Source organism: Chelonia mydas, chromosome 1 (assembly GCF_015237465.2).
Source record: "Chelonia mydas isolate rCheMyd1 chromosome 1, rCheMyd1.pri.v2, whole genome shotgun sequence".
Taxonomy (NCBI): domain Eukaryota; kingdom Metazoa; phylum Chordata; order Testudines; family Cheloniidae; genus Chelonia; species Chelonia mydas.
Window position 1 is genome coordinate 136,805,954 of NC_057849.1, and position 23,788 is coordinate 136,829,741.

General features: G+C 45.2%; 1 protein-coding gene across 1 annotated transcript; it reads right to left on the minus strand.

Moving 5' to 3' along the window:
• Positions 1-1,069: 1,069 nt before the first annotated feature.
• Positions 1,070-20,449, minus strand: RS1 (retinoschisin 1). The gene is made up of 4 exons (XM_037889833.2): positions 20,350-20,449; positions 5,302-5,443; positions 4,515-4,710; positions 1,070-2,258 (listed from the first exon to the last, which is right to left on the minus strand). The coding sequence occupies exons 1-4, from the start codon at positions 20,354-20,356 to the stop codon at positions 2,106-2,108; spliced, it is 498 nt and encodes a 165-aa protein (XP_037745761.2). The 5' UTR covers positions 20,357-20,449; the 3' UTR covers positions 1,070-2,105.
• Between the last annotated feature and the right edge of the window lie 3,339 nt (positions 20,450-23,788).

The following is a 23,788-nucleotide window of genomic DNA, read 5'->3' on the forward strand; positions in this document are numbered from 1 at the left end:
TATTTCAGGTAGAAGGTTTGGGTGTCCTGACCTGACATAGGTAATGCAAGGTTGTATTAAAATGAATAGGAAACAATTGGAGAGAAGGGTTGCACCCCACAATGGTGAGACGTTACTAGCTGGGTTGCCATTTATTGAACACACTTGTTACTGATCTGCAGGAGGAAATGATGGGGAGCTGGTGAGGCTGGCTGACAACAGAGTTCTTTCAATTCATAACAACTACAGAGAACAGTGAGTAACCCAATAGAAGTGGGTTTGGTGATGGTAGGTAAAGTTCATCTTGAAAAAGGGAGTGTATTTAGCGCAGTAGAGCTCTAGGTCAGCCCTAGGTTTACTTGGCCCTGTATAAAGCCTATTAATATTATGGGTCCCATCCCACTTCTTCACATTCCCTGCCTCCCCAGCAATGAGATGTGCTACTCCTTCTGGCTGACCTAAAACACTCACTTGCTCAGGAGGCTCAGTGGCCTCTGGTGACTCCTCCTGAGGGACTGGGAAGCCAGGAACTAGTGTAACCCACTGATGAGTGTGCTGCAAAGTCCCCTCTTTGTCCATCTACACACCAGTGCATTATACTAGAAACACAGCATCACCATCTATACTGACTATCTGCATAGCCCCGTAGCACCAGAATCCAACAGGCTATGGAGGTGGAATTGGTTGCTTGGTCTGATGCCTGCATGAGGAACAAGATCTTATGCAACTCCATGGAGTGTTTTGGCCTAAGTCAGGCAGCCAGTACTGCCACTAGCTTGCTGTGTGAGCACGAGCAAGTCAGTGTATAACGAGTCTAAAAATACTTACCTACGTCCCAGGTATAGTGTGAAGTTTGTTTAATGCCTGTAAAAGTATTCTAAGTACTTTGGGTGAACAGAACTATGTACATACAAAGATTGGATATGAAAAGCATTTGCTCTAGTTGTTAAGTCTAAAACAACATTTCGAGTCATGTGCTGGTGGGTTCAAGTTTCACATAATGTGATCATGGCAGGAATCTGGAAATAATTCCTTCTCCCTGTGCCGCTCACCCCACCATGTACAGCACTGCTGGCTGTCCGTTGGTAGAGGCAAGATCCTGGACCTGAAAGAATTATAGTCTGATCTACTCTAGCAAGTCCTGTACGATAAATTAAGAATAGGCAACAATGAAAGAAGCCATCCATCTAGGCTGAAAAACAATAAATCACTAGCATGATAAAAATGGTATAGCCAATTTTCCTTATTTTGCTAATGTTTCTCCCTCAAAAATCAAGAAACTTCTATAATAAACTTTGGCTTTATTATTTTATGTGCTGTTAAAATCCTTTTCAATTCCAGAAAGCCCTTTAATTTACAGGATGAGCATTTACACTGTATATATATTTGTGGGAGCAATACACATATATAATGAAGAGCTTGCTTTCATTATTTTCTCATAAACACCTAAATGTTCAAATCACATTTACAGTTCACCAAATATAATTTTAAGCAACCCTCTAAACTCTTACTGAATACACTTTAAACCTCTAACCCATTTTTAGTAAACATAGAGTACAATTTCTTTTAATGTTACGCAAGAGGAGATAAGCAACTAAACTATATTATAACCAGAAACTGGAGCTGTGTGAAATCATATGCAAAGGTTTTTTAAAAATCTAATTAAGTCTTTGCTGGACTTTAGTTCCCAGATGCAAGTCCCATTGGCATCAGTGGAAAGTGAGGACACACTGCAGCCCTTGTGAAAAAATATTGGTCTTGAGGGGGGAGATTTTTTGGTAAATGTTTTGTTCTGGCCTCTGGAATGAGGGCAGCAGGTTCAACAATTTCCTGCTCTGCTGAGAGCAGATGAAATTGCCCCAAACCTGTGTTTTCACTGTGACAATTTCAAGACACAAAACTGGGGCTCTCCACACAGCTCAGCTCCTGAGATCAGTTTCAACAAAACTAACTGGGGCCAGATTCTGTTCTGACTTCCATCCTTGGGCAGCCCTATTGTGCAGGCTGCGAGTTGTTATGGCAAAATCCAGCCCATCTTTGCTACCCTCATCATTGTGTTTATTGTCTTTCTACATTTTGCTAGGGACTCTCCTCGCACCCCTTTGAAAACCACGCATGGTTGGACTTTAAGCACATTTACTCATGCACTCCAGCAGCTCCATCCTGATGGCAATGCGTACATGCCAGCCTAGCGGTATTAATCGGATGTAGCGGGAAACAATCGGCGGGCGCAGGAGATTCTGGACAATGGATGATCTGTCTGAGTTTCCATAGAAAACCTACACAACACCAAGAGAGAGACAAAAAGGCAGGTTAGCACAGAGCAGAATGGGTTAAAGGGCTAGATCTCCTCCTTCCCCAGATCATGTGACGATCCATTTTCACGCTCACCAGTTTGCAAGCCAAGAATGTGAATTGCTGAATGGCATGGTGTGAAGTATGCACCAGACAGTGCTGATGACAATATTGGTCATTTGCAACAAACCTCTTCCATTTCGACAGCGAATGGTGCAATTCTGCCTACTGGCTTAAAGTTACTCTAGCACCAAGTCAGCATAAAGCATCAGGAGTGGAGTTACAACAGTGTAAAACTAGTGTAAGTCTGGGGAGATTCAGACCTATTGTTCTTGTCCCCCCCAAAAAAAAACCACACCGTTTTTAAACAAAAGTGACCCAAGAAGGGCAGGGAAGAATTGCCATTTTTAATTCGAAGGGCCTGGTTCTCATTTGTACTAGGGCTCTTTGCCACCCCTCTGAAACGCAGTAAAGATGACGTAGTGTCAATGAGAGTCAGGCCACCTGTGTATTTTGGGAGAACGTGAGACATCTCCTCTTCAGACTCGGGGTGTGGGTCGCATTCTGTGCTTTGTTCCCCTGCTACTGCAGCGCACTGGGCAGGTTCCCCTTTGCAATGTGGCCTGGCTTTGTCACCCTGCCAGCTACCGTAAGGGGTGTCACTGATTGTGTATTTAAACAACGACAAGGCTGAGCTCCACTTGTTTCTCAAAGGCAATGTTTGGAATGAGCGCTGCTCTGTGCAGCCCTATACATGCCCCGCGGCTAGCAGCGAGCTGAACAGGGAATGAGGTTGGCTTCTGTGACGCTCGGGGCTCCAGCTGGCATGAGGGTTAACACAGCGGTGCAACACCTTCTGAAGACTGTGCCGGCTTCCCTGTCCTGCTGTACTTAATTTTGGAATCCAGTACCGCCATTAAAAGAAAACTGTTCGGCCTTCTAAAATTGTGCCAGATTTCACCAGATTTCATCACAAATCCCAAGATGTTCATGGGGAAAGCATAACCTCCGGCTCCTGTGAAATTCCTGATCTTCACTCCCTACAGAGAGCTCATCCTGTGTACACCTGGTTCACGCAAGACCCATTCAGACTCCTTTCGCTCCCTAGCTGCTGTTATGTCTGACTGCTTATATTACGGGAGTCCCTCTGACAAAAACTCTCAAATATTATTTGCTGTAGTGCCAGTCATTAGTAATCCACCAGCTTTCATCTAACAGCATTGCCCTTATCTAACGCTGACAAAGTATCACTGAACGACCTACGTCCTCCCCAGGAGCACAACGTTGAGGTCGGATTTCGAAAAGAGACTGGGGTTGCGCTTGAAAAGTTCCTTACAGTGCCACCGATTCTACCAGTTTGCAAAAAAGTCTCTGGACTTAAAACAGGGAATACCCAGGGACCTGGTGGTCTCCCTCCATCCAATAGTAAGGGATCACTGTGTGGTTTCCTTTTGTTGTAATTAAAGTAAGATCTGCTGCAAGGGGTTCCTGCCCTTGAGGGATGCAGGCCTTTGTTTCCCTTCTTTTTACTCTGTTTTGGGTGTTCCTCTGTGTTTTCTCATGCCTCTTTATTTATATTGGTCAATTTGCATATTTATAGCTACAGCTTTGCTAAACAGAAAGTGGTAAGGGGTCAAATTAGTAGAGCTCCTCACAAGAGTGAGCCTAATCCCAGTCTTTCCTTACCCTGCATGTAGATGAGTTGGATTTCTCAGGCTGGATTCTCTATAACGGTGCAAAGGAAATGGCTGCATAAGGCCAGCAGAGAATTCCACTGTAGGAGGAGAACTCCCTGCTGGCATAGCTGTGAAGATCTGGGTCCTGCGCCATCTGCCCACCCCTGTTGTAGGCTGGTGAATGGGTTGGGAAAGGACATATCAGGATGTGGTGAAGCAGAGCTCTGCTATGCCAAATCCTCCACTGGTGGGGGTTCATTAAGATATGTCACACCAGAGGCATATCTTAGAGCTTCCTGGCAGCTTCTTTTAGTATTGCTGAGGTCTGGGGTTACAAACCAGCACTGGCATCAAGGAATGCAATCTACTAGCTAACACCCTTCCTTCCAGCTCTGAGCAGAGCGTAGGTGCAAGAAAGTCTGGCCCATAGTTGCTCTTATAACTTAATTTGATTTAATGGCACAAAGGGTTATTCTTGGTGTTCCACATGGGATATCACCCATTGTGAGCCAAAATCTGCATTTAGCTTAAAACCATTTTCACCAAAATGCTCCTCCCACTGACCCTGTTGTTTCCTGTCTGGTCCTTGTAGTAAATCCAATTCAGATTCTCATCAGTCCTGTACTGCACGCTGTATTTTGTCATCCACTCATCTGCATCACAGCGCCCCTGTGTGAGTATCCCGGAGATAACTTTGACCTCTTTCATGTCAATCTGCAGCCACTGCCCATTGTCTTGAAATTTGGAGAGCCACGCACACCTGTCGGAAGCAGGCAAATCAAAGAACACAGTACAGGTATTAGTCCCAGGGAAATCAGACAGGAAAGGAAGGAATGCAAATGAACTGATCCATTAAGGGTCAAGGACAAGAATTTTTTTCAATGACTAGTGATTTGTGGTACCTCCATGTTTAGGTGCCCAACTGAAAGCGAGCAGGTGCTCGGCACTTTCTGAAAATAAGGTGTCTCAGGTTAGGCAGCGAGAAACTGAGGAGTCCAATCACTGGTCATGTTTGAAAATCTTAGCACAAATCTTTTGGTCTGGGGCAAAACTCCAGTGACTCAGTCTGGCCCACAGTCTGGCCCTAAGACTCCAGCTTTTTATTGGAAAATGTACTAGGAATGGCCTTGGAGATACGACATTCTCTGAACCAGATTCAGCCCTGGTATAAGCAGGTGGAAATGCCACTGAATATTTAAGGCACCGTTTGCTCCTCTCGCTTTACTTCATTTCCCCCTTTTTTTTGCTTTGTAACATTAGTATCAAGACTCCTAAAACTCTGCATTGTGCTCGGCTGAATTGCTGCACAGCCCTCAACATTGTAATGCACTTGCAGGGGTGTTAGGCTTACCCAAAACCCTGGCCATTAAGTCGGGCCTTGTTTGCAGTCCATGAAGTATACCATCCGGTGTACTGCTCTGAATTGGAGCAGCTTATCTGGTCGGAAGGAAGCGCTCCTGACTCAAACCCAAGGGGTTTATGATAGGGACACTCTGCAAGAGAAACGAGCAGTTTAATCCAAGGAAAGTCCGGCTGCTTTTATTGCCTGGTTTTGTTTGCTCAGAGTGTTTGTGGCGTGTGGATTCAAGCCGTGTTTTCACATGGTCAGCTCTCCTCTGGCATGGTGGTGGCACACTGTTAGGCCAGATCATAAACTGCAGCAGACACATGGACACCTGCGGAGCTGCAGGCTTCATTTCACTCTGCCACTGAGGAGTCTCAGCAACCATAAAAAGTGCACCGCAGAACTCATGGGGAGCGGGGAGTCCCTTCTCTTCATTTCAACTCTCTGATGCACTCATTTATTTTAACAACTCTTTCTTACCCTTGCACAGACATTGCACACCACGTCCCCATTGGGGGAGGGGGTATAGTTACACTGCAAAAGAAGACCTGCGCAGCAAGTCTGAGAGCCTGGGGTCAACTGACTGGGGCTCACAGGGCTTGCGCTATGGGGCTAAAAATAGCAGCGGGGATGTTCCTGCTCAGGCTGAAGCCTGGGCTCTGAGATCCTTCCCCCCTCTGGGTCTCACAGCCCTGGCTCCAGCCCAAGCCAGAACACCTACACTGCTATTTTTAGCCTTGTAGCATGAGCCCGAGTCAGCTGACCCAGGCTCTGAGACTTGCTTCTGCAGGATTTGTGAGAGGCACCCTAAGGTGGACTCATGGGGCTTTGCTTTCATGAGATTCTTCCTCTGACCTTGTGGGATGTTTGCAAGGCCTCCAGTTTTGAGCCATGTATAATAATCCTTCTGCCATTGCTCCCCTTGCTGAAGGGGTCTTCTCTACTGAAGGATCCCCCTGAGGTTGCTTTCATTTTTCCACTCCTGCCTGCAGGATCTCATCTTTCTGGCTCAAATTAAAGTCTCTTTGGAACCAGTAAGGGCTACTCCCAGCTAGCAGAAGGGCTTTAGCGAGGCCAGGTGCGAGCTGACCTGCTTGGGCTTCCTTTGTCCCCCTGCCATGTTGAGGGCAATGGGACTATTTGCGTGCTCCCAGTCTGACCTGCCGGGAGCAAAGGGCTGCAATTAGGAGTCAAAGCTGGCTCTGCCAGGTGCCAGTAGAGCTCACACCACGAGGGCATGGATCAGCCCATTTACCGTGGGCAGCAGCACTATCCTCTAGAAATGGATTAAACCAATTCCAGCCCGTCTGCTCAGCCACCAACCTGGAATTTCCCAAGGCCAGAAGGACTACTTGTTGCTCACACGAATAAACGATGAAATAGAAACGAAGAAAGAGGATGTGACAAACAGACAGCACATCACGTTACAAACTGCAAACAGGAGCTGGATAGTTAAAAGAGCCTCCAGCTGCTCCCTCCTTCAGCCTCCGGCTGCCCCAGAGATACCCCCGCACCCCAACTCTTCCTTCCTTCCACAGCTGTTTTTCTCTGATGCTCTTCTGACATGAAGACCGTCTCCTTCCCTAGGGAGGAGGGAACAGCTGGGGACTCCCAAGGAATCGGGGAGACCAGCAAGAAGGAAGGGGTCTCTGCAATAGCACCACTGCTGGGCTTTGAAAGCTTTATGCAGGAAAGAGAATTCTTTATGAAGAAGCCTGTTCTCTCCTCATTCCCACCCATTGGGGATCTGCCCCTCTCAAGACCCCTTTCCTAGCCACTGCAGCTCCCTCCCTGGCCCCCTACCTTTGCTCACTGACTGCTTCCTGCAAAAACAGGGAAGGCACATTGGGACTCAGGGAGGTAGCTGGGATTGGGAACAGGAAAAGAGTGGAAGAAGCTCCTAATTTGACTGGCGTGGCTGAAAAAGGGAGCCAAACCCTTTGGTGGCATGTGGCGCTCTGTATTCAATGTTCCTTCCTGGGAGCTGATACTTCTGGGAAACTGGGACATGGCGGACACATTTTTAAAATGAAAAGGCCAGATCCTCAGCTAGTGTCAATGATGGAGCATCGTTAAGCTTTTAATCATCATTGATGTTTCTAGAAAAAAGAAAAGGAGGACTTGTGGCACCTTAGTGAGCTCACGAAAGCTTATGCTCAAATAAATTGGTTAGTCTCTAAGGTGCCACAAATCCTCCTTTTCTTTTTGCGAATACAGACTAACACGGCTGCTACTCTGAAACCTGTCATTGATGTTTCTGAGTCTTCTGTGGGGTGTGACCATTTTGTAAACATACCATGTGACACCATCTGAGATAACAGCAGGGCAGGATGTGATCCCAGTGCATGAGAACGTGAACCGGTTTTCAGCCCGCTTTCATATGGGGTTAACAACTATACAAGTAATGTAATATGTAACAGCTGGACATGTTGTTTAAATATAATATAGGAATGAGCTTCTCGGGATGATTAGTGGTTCAACAAGAATCCAACTGGCTGCCAGAGTCACTAACGGCAGCAATGCACATTTATTATTAAAACATTATTTTCAAATGTGTGTCACAGTTTATTGCCGGTGGAACATGCTCCTTCCCTTTTGCGATTCCAATCTGCTGGGCTCTGCAAAGTGCCTCATTTTCCATTAAGCAATTTTTTTGAGAGGTCTAGTTATGTGTCCAGAGAAACCAAAGGAAGATGCTAACAAGCAAATACGAATTGCCTGAGCAAATTCCAATAACCTAGGCACTTAATTTCCATACTTTATCCCTCCTCCACCCCCCACCCCCGACATTCATATTACACAGGCTAATTTTGTCTCCTATGGTAACTACCAATGCAAATTTCACCAACCTGGCCTACTTTTACAGATTTCAAAAATAAACAAATCTGCTTCCTTGTATAAAGCTGAGTTCATGGACAGAAAATCTTCTTTTCTGAATCACATTTGAAAGCACAGTATAACCCCTTAACAACAAATCTGTGTCTAACTGTATAATGCTCTTATAATGCTCTGTATTATGCTCTTCCAGAGCATAATTGGACTCTAGTCCCTATAGTACTTTTCCTACAGTCACTGTAGAGCAATGCAAACATAAGTTCAATATCTCATTAACATATTTTGGTAGGTAAATATCTCATTAACATATTTTTCTGTTACAAACGAGTAGCTGCCATCCCTCCTTCCTCCAGGCAAGGAAATACCAGCCTATAAAAGCTTGTGGATAATAACTGCAAACATGAACTGCTTTAAATTCCAAAACTATGTTGTCAAGCATGTTGTGACAGACTTTCCTGCAGTAGCTTTGGGAGCTTTTAGTGAATTGAATTAGCGGATCTTTGAGATCCACTGTATTAAACAAATAGTTTTATGTATTATCATGGGCCGGGATTGATTGTCGGGGTGGGAGGTTGTGAATACTGAAAATGTAACAGACAAGCTCGGACTGTTGGGACGATACGTGTGCAGTGGATTTCCTGGGGAATACCTGGGAAGAGGTGAATGAAATTCCAAACCTCCGGTTATGCAACTCCCCAGCCTTCTGAAACTATGCCCTGACGAGAGGGTAATTGTTTATGAATCACTTGTTACATGTGTGACACACACACCCCCGGAACGCCTCAGTGCCAACTGGCAGAAGGATCCCCTATACTGTAACTGACATCAATCTGATGCACTCATTGCCCCAACAAGTTATTGTCATAATGTAGCTCTCAAAGGAAAAAATCATTGCAGGATGTGCGTCCAGCCTGTATATGAAAAGTTATAGATGTGTGCTGGAAATACGTTCTTAAAATGTATTTGGGAGGCAGTGCATGACCTCAGACTGCCCTAGACAAAGGAATGTGTATGTACCTGTCTGAACGGCTTGGTTACAGGCAGAGGACAATAGAAAGACACTTGCATGTAAGATGAACAAAGCCATTACGCTAGAGGAGTAGGGAAGAAGCCCATTTACAAACACACCAGGGGACAGAATCTGCACCCCAGGAAAACTTCCTGGCTCTTGAAACAGGGACACAGTCTTTGGGTAATATGGTGGGGGTGGGCAAAGAGACATTTTAGGGATCCATCACTGAGGGAATAATAGGGCATAGGACCCTTTGAGCCTATGAAAGCTGGACCCTCTTGACCTGAAAGGCAAGATACACTGGTAATTTGACATAAGTAAGAAAACTGCTTAGGCAAAGATTGTAATGTGCTTAAATGAAGTTTTAGTCACTAGAAAGGGTGTTGTGTTTTATTTGTAACCATACCTGTCTTTCATTTGTGCTTAGTATCACTTATGTCTCTGTTCTTTGTTTGTTTTATTACAAAACCCATCTCGATGTTGTGTATTAACGGCAGAGGGTGAGTCCTCCGCCAGCCTAACAGGCTGGTGCATACTCTGTCCTTTTGGAGGCAGCAAACTTAATAACTCCTGTGTGTGTCCAGTGAGAGGGACTGGGCACTGCTGGGCGACCTCTCTGGGGAACTCGGGTTTGCTGATTGTTACCTACAAGGCAAGGTGTGGACTGGCTGAGTCCTGAGGAGTTTGCTGGCCAGGCAAACAGCTGGGTGTGTCATGGGATTGACACATAGTTTAGCAGCAAAGCTTACTCCTGCTAAGGCGGAGGGGTAACACAGTGGCTCGCAGTTCGAGGTGTCCTGAGTGAGAAGTCACACCATGAAGTCAAGATTAAAGGCCCAAGCTGTATAAAGAAAAGGCTGAACTAGTCATGGGTGTTCTGGTTCTGAAACTGAGACAGTTATGAACTTGGGGGAAACCCAGTTGTGGATTTTGAAGGACGGCCAGGTACCAGAGCCTGAGGCTGGAGTTGGGGTGATCTCTGGTAAGCTTTTTAGCGTGTGTGTAAGTTCTTTTATTGTTTTCAATATGTTTTCTCTGTAGTGATTTCACCATAAGAATGAATGTGTGTACTTGCGAAGAGCTGTGTAGTAATGTGTAACTGCTGACACTTACACTGTTTATAGCCTTCGGAGAGCAAGCCAAGCACAGACGCTGGCCTGTGTAGTCACTCTGGCTTGCTGGGGATTTTACAGTGTGGGCAGGGAGCTGTGCAGCCTGGAAAAACCCTGCTCAGGAGAGAGAGATGCGGGTCTCTACTGAACAGAGGTGATGGCTGAGGAGCTGGAAGCCTAGAGTGGGTGCCTTCAGGGAGCACTGAGGGGGAATATGCATGCAGTTGGCCTGACCTATGATATATATGGTGGCAGCATATGTGAGCTCTGTGGCAGTGTAACTTGTCATTATTGCCTACTGCAGTGAAAGCAAGTAGCACAGAAGGGGGAAAGCACAGAGTAAAGTTTGATAGTCTTCTCAGGAAAAGAATAGCAAAAAGAGAGGTGAAAATGAGTTAAGGACAGCTGAAGAAAGGTCAGCTGCTTGAGCTATGCAGAGAAAGGCAGCTCAGCACTGAGGCGCAGACAAAGAAACAGCTAGTCGACTTGCTGGATTCTCAAGATCAGAAGAGGAACGATGGTCCAGGTTTGCAGGGAACATCCGGCCCACTGGCAGAGGGGCCAGCAGGCCTAGGAGATCTTGGAGCCAACTCCCTGGAGGGAAGCTGGGAAGAGGCTTGCCTCACCGCAACTGGGAATTTGGACAGGTCCACAGGTGGACCGAGAGAGGATTCAGCTGGAGAGGGACCAGCAGCATAAAGACCAGCAGCAACAGTCGCAGCACCAGCACCAACATAAGGGGAGTGAGGAGAGGGAAAGAATCAACATCTGCGGACCCCACGTACCTAGCCCAGTGGGTGGCACAGACTCCAAATTACTTCCTCACTTTGGGGAGGGGTGGGGTGACATGGATGTGTTTCTAGATACTTTTGAAATGGGGTGTGAGTTGAACGGGGGTGGGGGTAGGGCAGGAGGCCATGGTATGGTATCTGGCTCCACTACTGCCAGGGATAAAGGCTTTGGACATTTTCACCCTTATGGACAGAGGGGTCTCTAGGGATTGTTGCAAAAGTTTAAAGTAACCCCTGACGTGTATAGAAGACGATTTCAGGGAGTTCAGAAAAAAAGGGGATATGAACGATGCTGAGGTTTCAACTCAAATTAGGGGTTGTAACCACATGGCTCCTTCCTGGGCACCCCCTCCTGGCCTCAGGGAAGTCCTGCCAGTGGCCCCTCACCTCAGTTTCCCTTTTGAGTCCCCAGTAACTCATACAAGTTTATCTTCTAGTCCATCAGCATAGTTTATTAACTAAATGTAGTGCAAACAGTCCGTAATAAACCATAGTCCATATCACCCCACTGCATGTAGTTCTGATGACCTACCTTAATTCTCACCATACCCAGTGTCTTCTGCCACACCTCCATCCCTCTGCCAGGACAGCCATCCCAGTGAGAGCCCAATCCTCCACAGCCTGTCTGCTGGGAGATAATCCTTTCTCAGGGAGCAGTTCCACACTCCCCCTGGCCCTCTCATGGTTACTCTGGGCCCAGCTGTCTGGCCCTGCAGAGGTCAGTGGATAAGCCCCTCCACGGCTTCCCTGCCTGGCCCTTGGCTCCGGCTCTCTAGCTTCGAGCCAGCAGGCATCTCCCTGTCCTGCTTCTGCTCTTCCTGGCTTCAGCTCTCTCCAGCCCTCCTGCTCTGGCCCTCTGGCTTGGGGACGCCAGCCTGAAAAACTCTCCTGCTGCTCTCCTGCCTTCAGCTTTCTCTCAGGACCCAGCCCCTCTCTCTCTCTCTCTGGCAGCTCTCCTCTCCTGACTGACTCAGTCTGCTCTGAATCACTGGATCTTGCTCACCAAACCTCTTAGGGGATGTCTATACTGTAACGCAAGCCCAGGCTTAGTAGAACTCAAGCTCACTGACAAGGGCCGGCTCTAGGATTTTTGCCGCCCCAAGAAAAAAAATTTTTGGCCACCCCTGCTTCTTTTTCGTGCTCCCCCGCCCCCAGCTCTGCCCCAACCCCTTCCCCAAATCCCCGGCCCCACCTCCTCCCCTGGGTGTGCCACATTTCCCCCCCCTCCATTGCTTCCTGCGGCTCCCCCCCCCTGCAACCCCCCACCCTCACTCACCTCCGCTCCGCCTGCTCCCTTGAACATGCCACCGCTCCGCTTCTCCCCGCTCCCTCTCAGGCAAGGGAGAGGTAGCATGTTCAGGGGAGCAGGCGGAGCGGAAGGGAGCTGGGGGGGGAGGTAGCGCAGGAAGTAAGGGGGGGGTAGAGGAACCACTCCTCGCCCCTGCTCGCCTCCGCTCCACCACCCCCGCCTCTCCTGAGCGCGCCGCCACTCAGCTTCTCCTCCCTCCCTCTCAGGCTTGCTGCGCCAAACAGGTGTTTAGCGCGCGGCAAGCCTGGGCAGGAGCGGAGAGGAGCGGAGTGGCGGCAGCGTGCTCAGGGGAGCAGGCGGAGCAGAGGGGAGCTGGGGCAGTGGGGGCACATTTCTAGGGGCGGCATGGCCAGCGCCGGGACGTCGCCCCTAGAAATGTGCCGCCCCAAGCACCTGCTTGTTTTGCTGGTGCCTGGAGCCAGCCCTGTCCCTGACCCTAGGTTTGTTAACCTAGGACTTGAGCATCTACACTCGTTTGTAACCCGAGGTTAGGAATTATTGAATTCTGAATCTCAACCTGGTGCTCCTGCGCCTACAGTGCGGGTCCCAGTCCAACCAACCATATCCCAGACTTCCAAGCATCCTCCCAAAATGCGGCCACTGTAGCCCTTAGCCTTTGGTGCAGAGTGGGAAAACTTGACTATCCCATAAATTTGCCTGTCCAGAGCACAAAGAAAGTCGCCTGTGGGATACTTTTGGCGGACTCCCAGAGCACGAGTCCAGTGGGGCTGCATCTACACTGCAAAGCAATAGGACTTGAACCCAGGGTTCTGGCTTGACTCACGCTCGGAATCTCTATCCTGTGGGGTGCTGGGAGCCTAGATCCAAGCCCTAGGTTAGCGCAAAGTGTGTGTAGACAGAAGGTGAGTTAGGCTTGAGCCTGAATGATTACACTGCAGTGCAAACATATCCTTATAGCTCCCAGGTACTGTCCTGCCCTCTTAATGGGCCAAATGGGAACAATTGGACTGGAACAGGAGAGCTGCCAGTATCCAACAGGAATCAAGTTACCTTCCCAGTGTATGCAGAGAAATACCTGAGGAGAAGGAGGGTGAGAGACAGCCTTATATTGCAGGGGAGTGACAAGAACCACTGTTTTGAAGGGACTTCCCATTCTCCCAGTACAAAAGCCCAAGCCAGGGAAATAAGCTGTCTGCCTACCCTTACCAAGGATCCAGAGGCAGTACAGAGGCTGGGGATGGCAGGGTCTCCAGCCAAAACAGGGACACTGAGGCAGCTGCAGTGCACTGCCAAAGCCTATAACACCCACCCCAGGGTGGGAATGTCCAAGTAAAGTCTATGACAGCTGCTTGGGAGATGACAAAGGGAGCTACAGCCAGGAAGTGGGGGGAGCTTCTTACCACAGTGTCTGACTGCTTGATGGTCTCGGGGGCGGGGAGAGGAAATTCTGCTTGACTGCCTGTGGGAAACAAAAGGCTTCCTCCACCCCCCACACTGGGGTGGGGGATCGATAGTCCTTCCCCTCCCCTCCCCTCTGAGTTGCACAAACTTTGCCTTTTTTATGACATCGAAAGAAAAAAAAATCAAAAGACAATGGAAATTAGCTTTCATCTCCCTTCAGGTCTGATGTGACCCACTGGCAGGAGTTAAACCATCTAGTGGGTTTATAGCAGTCTTCTTGTGATCAATTCACAACATAACCAGCTTTTCCACAGCATTAAAATAAGTTGTCCCCTTTGTGTAAGAAACCACAAACTGAGACTGGACTTAAGTGGCCCCACACATTTACTACTTGGCAGGCTTATCTTGAACGTGAGGGATGGAAGACAGAACAATTTTACTTTTAGTAACACTAATCCGTAGATCACCCAGCCATAATACAATTAAGAGGTCACCTTCGGCTCTGGAAGACTGTCACAGACAGAGAACTACTCAACAGATGTCTGGAGGCTGCCAGGACCAACCAGTTAATTTATTTAATGCTGTTATCACTGACCTTAAGAAAACTCTTAAAGTGGTTATTAGAATGGCTACGCCCACCATAGTTAAGCTTGTGAGAGGCAATGTTGCAAAGGCATAAGGAGACTGACTGGGATAGCAGAGTGACAGCTCTACTGCTATTTGAGTTTGTTTTGTGTACAAACCGGCACAAGCTAAGTGGTCGTCATTAAAACCTTTACATTTTGCTTTTGCAAATAGATAGTAAATAGATACGAAATAGCTAGGGAATATTGTAGTAATATTAATTACTTGCAGAGTTGTTTGTAAAGACTTTAATGGGAACCACTTTTGCTCCCCTGAATGCTAGCCCTCATGGGCCTGATTCTCCACTGCCTTGCACATTTTGTAGCCATTTATATCTGGGCAAAGTGAGACTAAAACTCTGCTGTCTGAGAGGGTAGCATTTTCCAGTCACGTTGTGCACCTTTTGTGCAGGTGTGAATGGCTCCGTGAGGTGCAGCGCATGGAGAATTAGGCTCATTATAAATTCTTTGCAGTTACATTATGCAAATTCTGTGTTTGTTCATTTGAACCCCAGCACAATTTTGTTATTTCTACCAGTGAGACTCTTTTTTACAGTAAAAGAGCCTTCTCGGTAAAATGATGTAATCTTTTATTATTCTGTTCTCCTCAGACATGTAAGTATGTTCTTCATAATGGAGTTGCCTAAATACAGTACTTAATTCCCATTGTACCCTCCCCTATAGCCGTCAAACAGCCCTGATTTCATTCTTTGAGATCACAAGTTTGGATGATAAAGGTATCTATGTAGATACCGAGGCTTTTATAAATATTATTACCACACAACATTCGCCGTATTGCCAGCTCTTGCAAGTGACAGGATTTCAGGGGTTCTGGAGTCTGTCCCATGATCGCATGAGAGGCACCAGCACCCCTGCCAGAAGCCAGCAGAGTCTCTCTCTGCACTCGCAGTTCTCAGAGGAGGGAGCAAAGAGCCCAGCATCTCAACAAAGTTCCTCTCCCTCACCCTCCTGTGACAAATACAGACAGGACAATGCCCCTGCTTTCTCCCTCCCTCCCCCCCCCCCGCCCTCTGCAGCATCTGGCTTGGGAAGAGCTAGAGGGTGAAGAGCACCTGGAATCCACCCCCAGCCTGGGGAAGGGCAGTGAAGAACCCCAAGAGGAGCAGAGGTGAAGCTGGTGTAGGGGCTGAACTGAGGGGGTGAGGGCTGATGTGGGGGTGGCTGGACTGATGGCTACGCTGAACTGGGGTTGGGGTTGATGGAGTTGGGGGGGGCTGACCTGAGGGACAAGATTAATTGCTGGGCATGGGATGGATAGATGTGGGGTGACCGCTCCTGGAGCAGGGGTTAAAATCACCTTCTCCAATACATTTGAGAGTGGGCAAGACTAATTATCTCAGACCCACACACTGGGGATGGTAGGGGAAGTTCACAAATCAAAAAAATGACAGACCAAAACCACACTATAGTCTTCTTTTTAAAATGTTCATTATTTTTGGGCCAGTCTCATGATTTTGAGATGGTTTGACTCATGATTTCTGAGGCTGGCAATGCTGCATTCTGATTAAAATATTAGAACAATGTAATAGCAAAGCACATGCAAAATGGTTTAAGAAATGGCTAACTGATAGATCTCAAAAGGAGTTGTCAGTGGGGGATCATCACTGAAAAGAAGTGTTTCTACCTGGGATTGGCAGAGATCAGTACTAGGCCTGATGCTGTCCAACCCTTTCAGCAATACGCTAGAAGTAAATATAAAATCACTGCTGATAAAATTTGCATTTGACACAAATGTTGGTAGCGTAATAAACAATGATGTGGACAGAGCAATCATACAGAGCAATATGGATCACTTGATAAACTGGGAACACTGATACACAATACATTTTAATACAGTCAAATGCAGAATAAAGTCCAGACCAGTAATATGTGTACTTGGTGCTTTAATAGGGCCAGTTTCACAAAGCTGAAAACAATTATGAGGCAAATTATCTGGGAGGAAGAATTTAATCAGAAAAATGTGAATGATAATTTGGAATCATTTAAGAACACCTTACTAGATGCCCCAAAAAGCAATTCCACAACTGAGCAAGAAGGTTATACTGGTTAAAAAACAACACCACCCTGCTTTAGAAGGGAAGGGAAGTCAGCTATTAAAAAAATGTAGCAAATAGAAAAATGGGGAAGTTGATAGTAATGAATATAAATCAGAAGTTAGGAATTGTGAAAAATAGATAAGAGAAGAAAGGAGGCACAAGGGGAAATCTATGGCTAGCAGAGTTAAGGACAATGAGAAGAAGTTTTTGAAATATTTTAAGAACAAAAAAGAACCCTGACCACAATATTGGTCCATTACTAGATGGAAATGATAGAATTATCAGTAGTAATGCAGAAAAGGCAGATGTGTTCAATAAATATTTGTGGTCTGTATTTGGGGGAAAAACAGATGATATAGCCTCATTATATGGTGATGATAACACTCTTTCCATTCCACTAGTATCTCGGGAGGATGTTAAACAGCAGCTACTAACGCTACACATTTTTAAATCAGCAGGTCCAGATAATTTGCATCAGAAAGTTGGCTGAGGAGCTTACTGAATCGTTAATGTTGATTTTCAATGAGTCTTGAAGCACTGGGGAAATTCCAGAAGCTTGGAAGCTAAAGCTGTGCCAATTTTTAAAAAGGGTAAGTGGGATGGACCACAATAATTATACGCCTATCAGCCGGACATCAGTCCCAGGCAAGAAAATGGAGTGGTTGATACAGCAGTTGATTAATAAAGAATTAAAGGAAAATAATGTAATTAATGCAAATCAACATGGGTTTATGGAAAACAGATCCTGTCAAACTGCTTCATATTTTTTAGATGAGATTACAAGTTTGATTGATAAAGGTAATACAGTTGATGTAATATACTTAGACTTCTGTAATGTGTTTGACTTGGTACTGTGCAACATTTTGATTAAAAATATAGAATGATATAAAATTAACATGGCACACATTAAATGGATTTAAAACTAGCTAACTGATAAGTCTCAAAATATATCCGTAAACAGGGAATCGTCACTGAGCGGGTGTGTTTTCAGTGGCATCTCACAATGATTTGGTCTTGGCCCTATGCTATTTAACATTTTTATTAAGGACTTGGAACATAAAATCATCACTGTTCAAGTTTGCAGATGATACAAAAATTGGGGCAATGGTAAATAATGAAGAAGATAGGACACTGATTCAAATCAGTCTGGATTGTTTGGTTAACTGGGCACAAGCAAACAATATGCATTTTAATAGGGCTACATGTAAATATACAAATCTAGGAACAAAGAGTGTAGGCCATACTTACAGGGTGTGGGACTCTATCCTGAGAAGCAGTGACTCTGAAAAAGATTTGGGGGTTGTGGTAGATAATCAGCTGAACATGAACTCCCAGTGTGATGCTATGGCCAAAAGAGCGAATGTGATCCTGGGATGCATAAACAGGGGAAATTTGAGTAGAAGTAGAGAAGTTATTTTACCTCTATCTTTGGCACAGCTGCCACTACTGCTGGAATATTGTGTCCAGTTCTGGTGCCCACAATTCAAGAAGGTTGTTGGTAAATTGGAAAGGGTTCAGAGAAAACCTGCCGTATAGTGATGGACTCAAAGAGCTCAATCTATTTAGCTTAACCAGGAGAAGTTTAAGGAGTGACTTGATTACAGTGTATAAGTACCGACATGGTATTAAATATTTAATAATGGGCTCTTCAGTCAAGCAGAGCAAGGTATAACACAATCCAATGGCTGAAAGCTGAAGCTACACAAACTCAGATTGGAAATAAGGTGTCAATTTTAGCAATGAGAACACTTAACCATTAGAACAATTTACCAGTGGTCATAGTGGATTCTCCATCACTGACAATTTTAAAATCACGATTGGATGTTTATCTAAAAGATCTGCTCTAGGCATGATTCTGGGGAAGTTCTTTGGCCCATGTTACACAGGAGGTCAGAGTACATGACTGCAGTGGTGCCTTCTGGCCTTCGAATCTATGAAACATTATACATCTAAGAAATACAGGCCATACCAGAATGGGGGTTGTCGTGGACAAGCAACTCAACATGATCTCCCAGAGCAATGCTGCAGCAAAAAGGCTAATTCAATCCTTGGATGCATAAACAGGGGAATAGGGAGTTGGAGCAGCCGTATGGAGGTGATTTTACCTCTGTATACAGCATTGGTGAGATCAGTACTGAAATACTATGTACAGTTCTGATGTACACAGTATAAAAAGGAGGTTGAAAAATTAGTGAGAGTGCGGGAAAGAGCCACAAAACTTGGAGGGCTGGAGAAAATGCTTTATAGTGAGAGACTTAAAGAGCTCAATCTGTTAAGCTTGTCAAAAACTAGACTAAGAGGTGACTTGATTACTGGGGAGAAAATAGCGGGTACTAAAGGATAAACGATAACCTAGCAGAGAAAGGTATAACAAGAACCAGTGGTTGGAAGCTGTAGCAGATAAATTTGAATTAGAAATAAGGCCCAATTTTTTTTACAATGAGGGTGATTAACCACCGTCCACTGGAATAAACTACCAAGGGGAGTGGTGGATTTTCCAGCTTGATTTGAGGTCTTCAAATCAAGTCTGGATGCCTTTGATGCACATCTGGAACATGTTAGGCCTTGTCTACACTACGGGGGGAGATTGATCTAAGTTACACAACTTCAGCTATGTGAATAATGTAGCTGAAGTCGACATACTCAGATCTACTTACTGTGGGTTCCACATTACACAATGTCGACTGGAGACGCTCTCCTGTCGACTCCCTTTGTGCTTCTCATTCAGGTGGAATACAGGAGTCGATGGGAGAGCAATTGGTGGTCGATTTAGCAGGTCTTCATTAGACCTGCTAAATCAACCGCTGATGCATTCATAGCTGCTCATCGAACCCCCAGTAAGTGTAGACAAGGCCTTAGTCACACACAAGTTTATTGGGCTTAATACAGAGGTAGATGGATGGAAGTTGATGTGATGTGGAGGAGGTCAGACTAGATGAGCTAATGGTCCCTTCTGGCCTTGAACTCTATGAATCTACCATCAGTCTAGTGTTCCCCACCCCATGCAAAGACAAAGTGAGTCACCTCTGCACCAAGCCCCAGGGAGCAGGAGAAGGATTTCTGTGGCAGATACTGAACTCGGCCCTGAGGTCATGGCAGCAGCACAATGCCAGTTCATCAACAGGCCTTTTCCTTCATATACCCCTTAATTTCCATTCGTAACCACTTTATAGAGCTAGTCCTCAACACCATTGCCCTGTGGAGACACTGGCTGAAAAAAGGCAGAGCTTGAATAATTCTAATTCTTCAGGTGGGATATCTTAGATCTCATCTACACGGGCAATTTGCCTCAATTCCCGCATTGTTAGCCGCTGGCAGCTTGGGTGGCTTCACCAGTGCCAGCCCCTACGGAGAAATTCTGGCTCCAATGACCTGTAGACATCCCGAGTTAGCTTTAATCTAGTGACTGTGAGCACTGATAGCAGTGAAGCTAGGCAGCACAGGCTTCCAAGTGGGCCGTACAAAGCTGCCCAGGACTAGCTCTGTACTCCAGTGGTTAGATTGCGCTGAAGTCCATGCTGCTGTGGCTTCACTGCTACGGGTACTCACGCTAGCTAAATCTAAGCTAGCTCAGGTATGGCTCCACGTGCCGCAGTCACACCCCCTGACTGCAGTGTAGGCAACCCCTCAGAGGTTCAGCATGAGTGCTGCCCTATGACACAAACCACAATAGCACCCACAGCAGTTAGTAACACAGCCAGCTGAGATCTACTACTCTATTTCTGAGCAGTCCCATCATTGATCCAGTACGTTGGGGCTGAGCTGATCATCCAGAATCAGACAGGACCCAATGTGTGCTAAGGGAATAGGACGTTCAGTTCAAAAGCTACAGACCGACAGTACAGGGTAGCATTTTAGGATGTCAGAACAAGTGAAAATAGTGCTATAAGAAGCTCTAGAGAGAAAGGCAGTGAAGTACATAGCTCATAACTTGGAGAGAAATAATCCCTTACCTGGCATGCACACTAAGCTGTTGGTTCCGGTGGCCCATACTGAATTGGCACTTCCTTGACAATCACATTTGCAAGCTTTACTGTGCCAGTGCTCCAATCGGTCATCCTAATGTAATACAAAAGAAACCAACACAGCTATCGTATGTGGTGAGAGGAGACTGGGCCTGATTCTCCAAAGCCTTGCACCTTGTGTACTCACTTATCTCTCTTCAATGTGAGTGCAGAACATGACCATTGTGCTATGGAAGCTCTTCACTCCTGCTTTGCACTTACTTTGCACAGGTATAAAAGATGGCACAAGGCAGTGGAAAAATCAGACCCGCTGTATTTATGGTCCTAGGGTCTGTTCACAGTACATGTAAAGCTTTTAGTGTGCTACAAAGGCTGATCCTGCTTCCACTGAAGTCAATAAGAGTTTTATCATTTAATGGAAACAGAAATGGTCCCTAAACGAGGAAGTCACAGGACCTGAGGATGAAATTCATCCCATTACAAAGAGCCAGAGAAGACTCATGCACCAAACTTAAGTTTTACTGTATAGGTGTGAATTTCACCCCAAATAAATAATGCCATCTAATGCTGCAAAGTATTACTCTTGGGTTCATGAGACTTCCATTAATGTACCAAATTTACATATTTTTGTTTATGCATCATGAATATTTAAGTAAATCTTCCAAACATTCATCTCTGCTAAGGAACCAGTATTCTGAAACTCAGGGCCAGACTGCGTCCTTTATTAAATTGGTATAAATCCAAAGTAACTCAACTGACATCAGTGGAATTATACTGTTTTGATACACTGGTGCCATTGAGATCTGAATCTAGCCCTAACAGAGTATAAATTAGAACCAATTCTCAAAATTGGATGATATATTATGGCATTATTACATGGGGATTTGTAAGTCAGTGTTTCAAAATTGTGTTAATGTCTTGACCAAGCGTGGGTGATATCAGAAAATTGTGTTTTTTAGAGAACGTACGGTAAGGATGATGGGACAGAATGAACCATAATTAATGCCCCTTCCATTCTTGTTAAAGCACAAATAATTTGTGATATTGTGGCGCTGTATGATATTTACAAAGCTAGCTTTGTGCTCTCCCACTTTGAGAACCTACCTCTTCTGGGAATTTTTAATTGTCCAGTATAAATGTGCACATGGGTGCAAGACTGAGCCTTCACCGGTGTGTCTTACTCTGGTAACCTACTGGAGTAAGTCACACAGATGCAAGCTGTGTTTTGCACTTGTGCAGCATGAGTCTACATTAGGGGTTTGTACCAGTGGAACTGCATCAATGTGGTTACGGTGGTGCAAATATCTCCATTCTAGACAAGCCCGCAGTGTTGTATTTTTACCGGGAGGTTGCATTCAGATGATCTGGTAATTAACAAACAAATTCAGAAGACCTACACCCATAATTCATATTTAGACAGAATAAGCCACAAACACAGGGACTAGTCCTGCATTGTGCTAAGCACCCTCAGCTCCTGCTAACTGCAGTGGGATTTCACTGGCTAAGCATAATGCAGAATTGGTCCCAGAGAGTACTTAAGTAACATTCAGAAAAGCTTAATGGACTTACCTCACCAGGCGACAATGCCAGCGTAGCTGTGTGGATGAGATAATCAAGCATGGTAGAAAGAATAAAAAGAGAGTTAAGAATCGAAGGTGCTGCAGATAAATCCTGCTGTTTTCAAGAGTTAAATATATTTTACAAAAGCTGACTTCCATGTGCTAGCAGAAGGACATGGACTACTGGGCAGGAAGAACACACTAATATAAGGGTGAAATCCCAGCTCCACTGAAGTCAGTGACAAAACTCCCATTGACTTCAGTGAAGTCAGGATTTCACCCTAAGTATTTGTACCACAATCATTTTGTGCAACTACAAAGAAAGAAAATGAAATTGAAACTGACCCCCACCAATCAATATTATACAGCAGACTAGTTGTTTTCTAACAGTGGTACCTCAGACAAGACCACTGTGGCCGATTTACAGTTTTCTAAAATTCTCTGACCTTGTTTATCTTATGCCTCCTCCTAAACTGTGGCTTCTTCTAGCACTCTTCCTGATTACAGGCCTGCTCCATCTCCCACTGAAATCAATAGGACCCTGTCTATTGACTTTAATGGGAATTCAATAGGGCCCTATCAGATTTACTTGTCCAATAAGAAATGGAAAAAAGTACCATGTGACTGCGAAAACCAACCAACACAACTTGAATGTCAAATGTTCAGTGTCCAATACCTGCAGTGAACTGGCAAACTGCTGATGATCAAGCCACAGAGTAGAAAAAAAGTGAATAAATTTGAATGAGGAACTAGAAATCTGCAAGCACATGTTCTCTGAGCAGTAAAAGAGGCTCTTTCTATCAAACAAATTACTTTCTGTGAATTGTTCACTGAACTCTAATTACAGGTTATTCATTCCTACACTGGGCCATAGCTGAACCTAGCAAGGTTTAAATAATGCTAATAGTTAATAATGTCTTACATGTATATAGCAACTTTCATCACATCATATTTCCAAAATGCTTCACAGTCATAATCAATTGAAATACAAACTATTGACAAGGATCAGTTTATCCACTGCTGAAACGTAGACTCTTCTCGGATGTGCCAATGGCTTAGCAAGTATGCATCAACACCCTCAAATGAAGAACACAACAAAGAACACAATGACAGAGGTGAGAGTTTGAAAACTATACAATGGATGTTTTTAAAAAATACGGAACATTTGTTTTAACCTCAGTCCCCTGAGTCAGCATTTCTGATGTCAGCAATTTACAACAATAAACAGGACAATGCCAGATTTATGTGGAATAGAGGTAAATTTGGGTCTAAAATGAATGATGCACCTTACAATCAGGTACAGCTGAGAGCTGTGTGGGCCACAAGCCCTACCCTGCTTCCACTGAATTCAGTGGCACAACTTAAACTGACCATAATTGGAATTTGGATGAGCACAGACTTAGAAAAAATGACTAAATATAAAGTAGAGACCTCTGGATTTTGGCCCTTTGTAAAGAATAAATTCATGATAAAAAAAAGCTGAATTATGCAATTCAAATGCTTTAACTTCTTTCAGCACAAATTACTGAAATGCAAGTAATATGATCAAGGTGAGAATAGGACACTGAAGTCCCGTTATATTTTGGTTCTAATGATACACTGTGTTTCGTATCCATTTTTTACAGTACTTTACTGCCTTTAATACAGTGAAAATAAATGTTCAGATCAGGTCATTAGCAGCACAGAACACGTTTACACAAATGCTGAGCAGGTGTATTCAGTTTGGTGCACTTTGGGTCACTGAATTACAGAAATAAAACCAGAGACACTAAATTCTTTCAGCAAACAGGGCACACAGTGATTTTAGTTTTTATTTCATTTGGAGGTGTTTGCATTTGGGTAAATCCCAGAGTTCTTACTCCTAATTC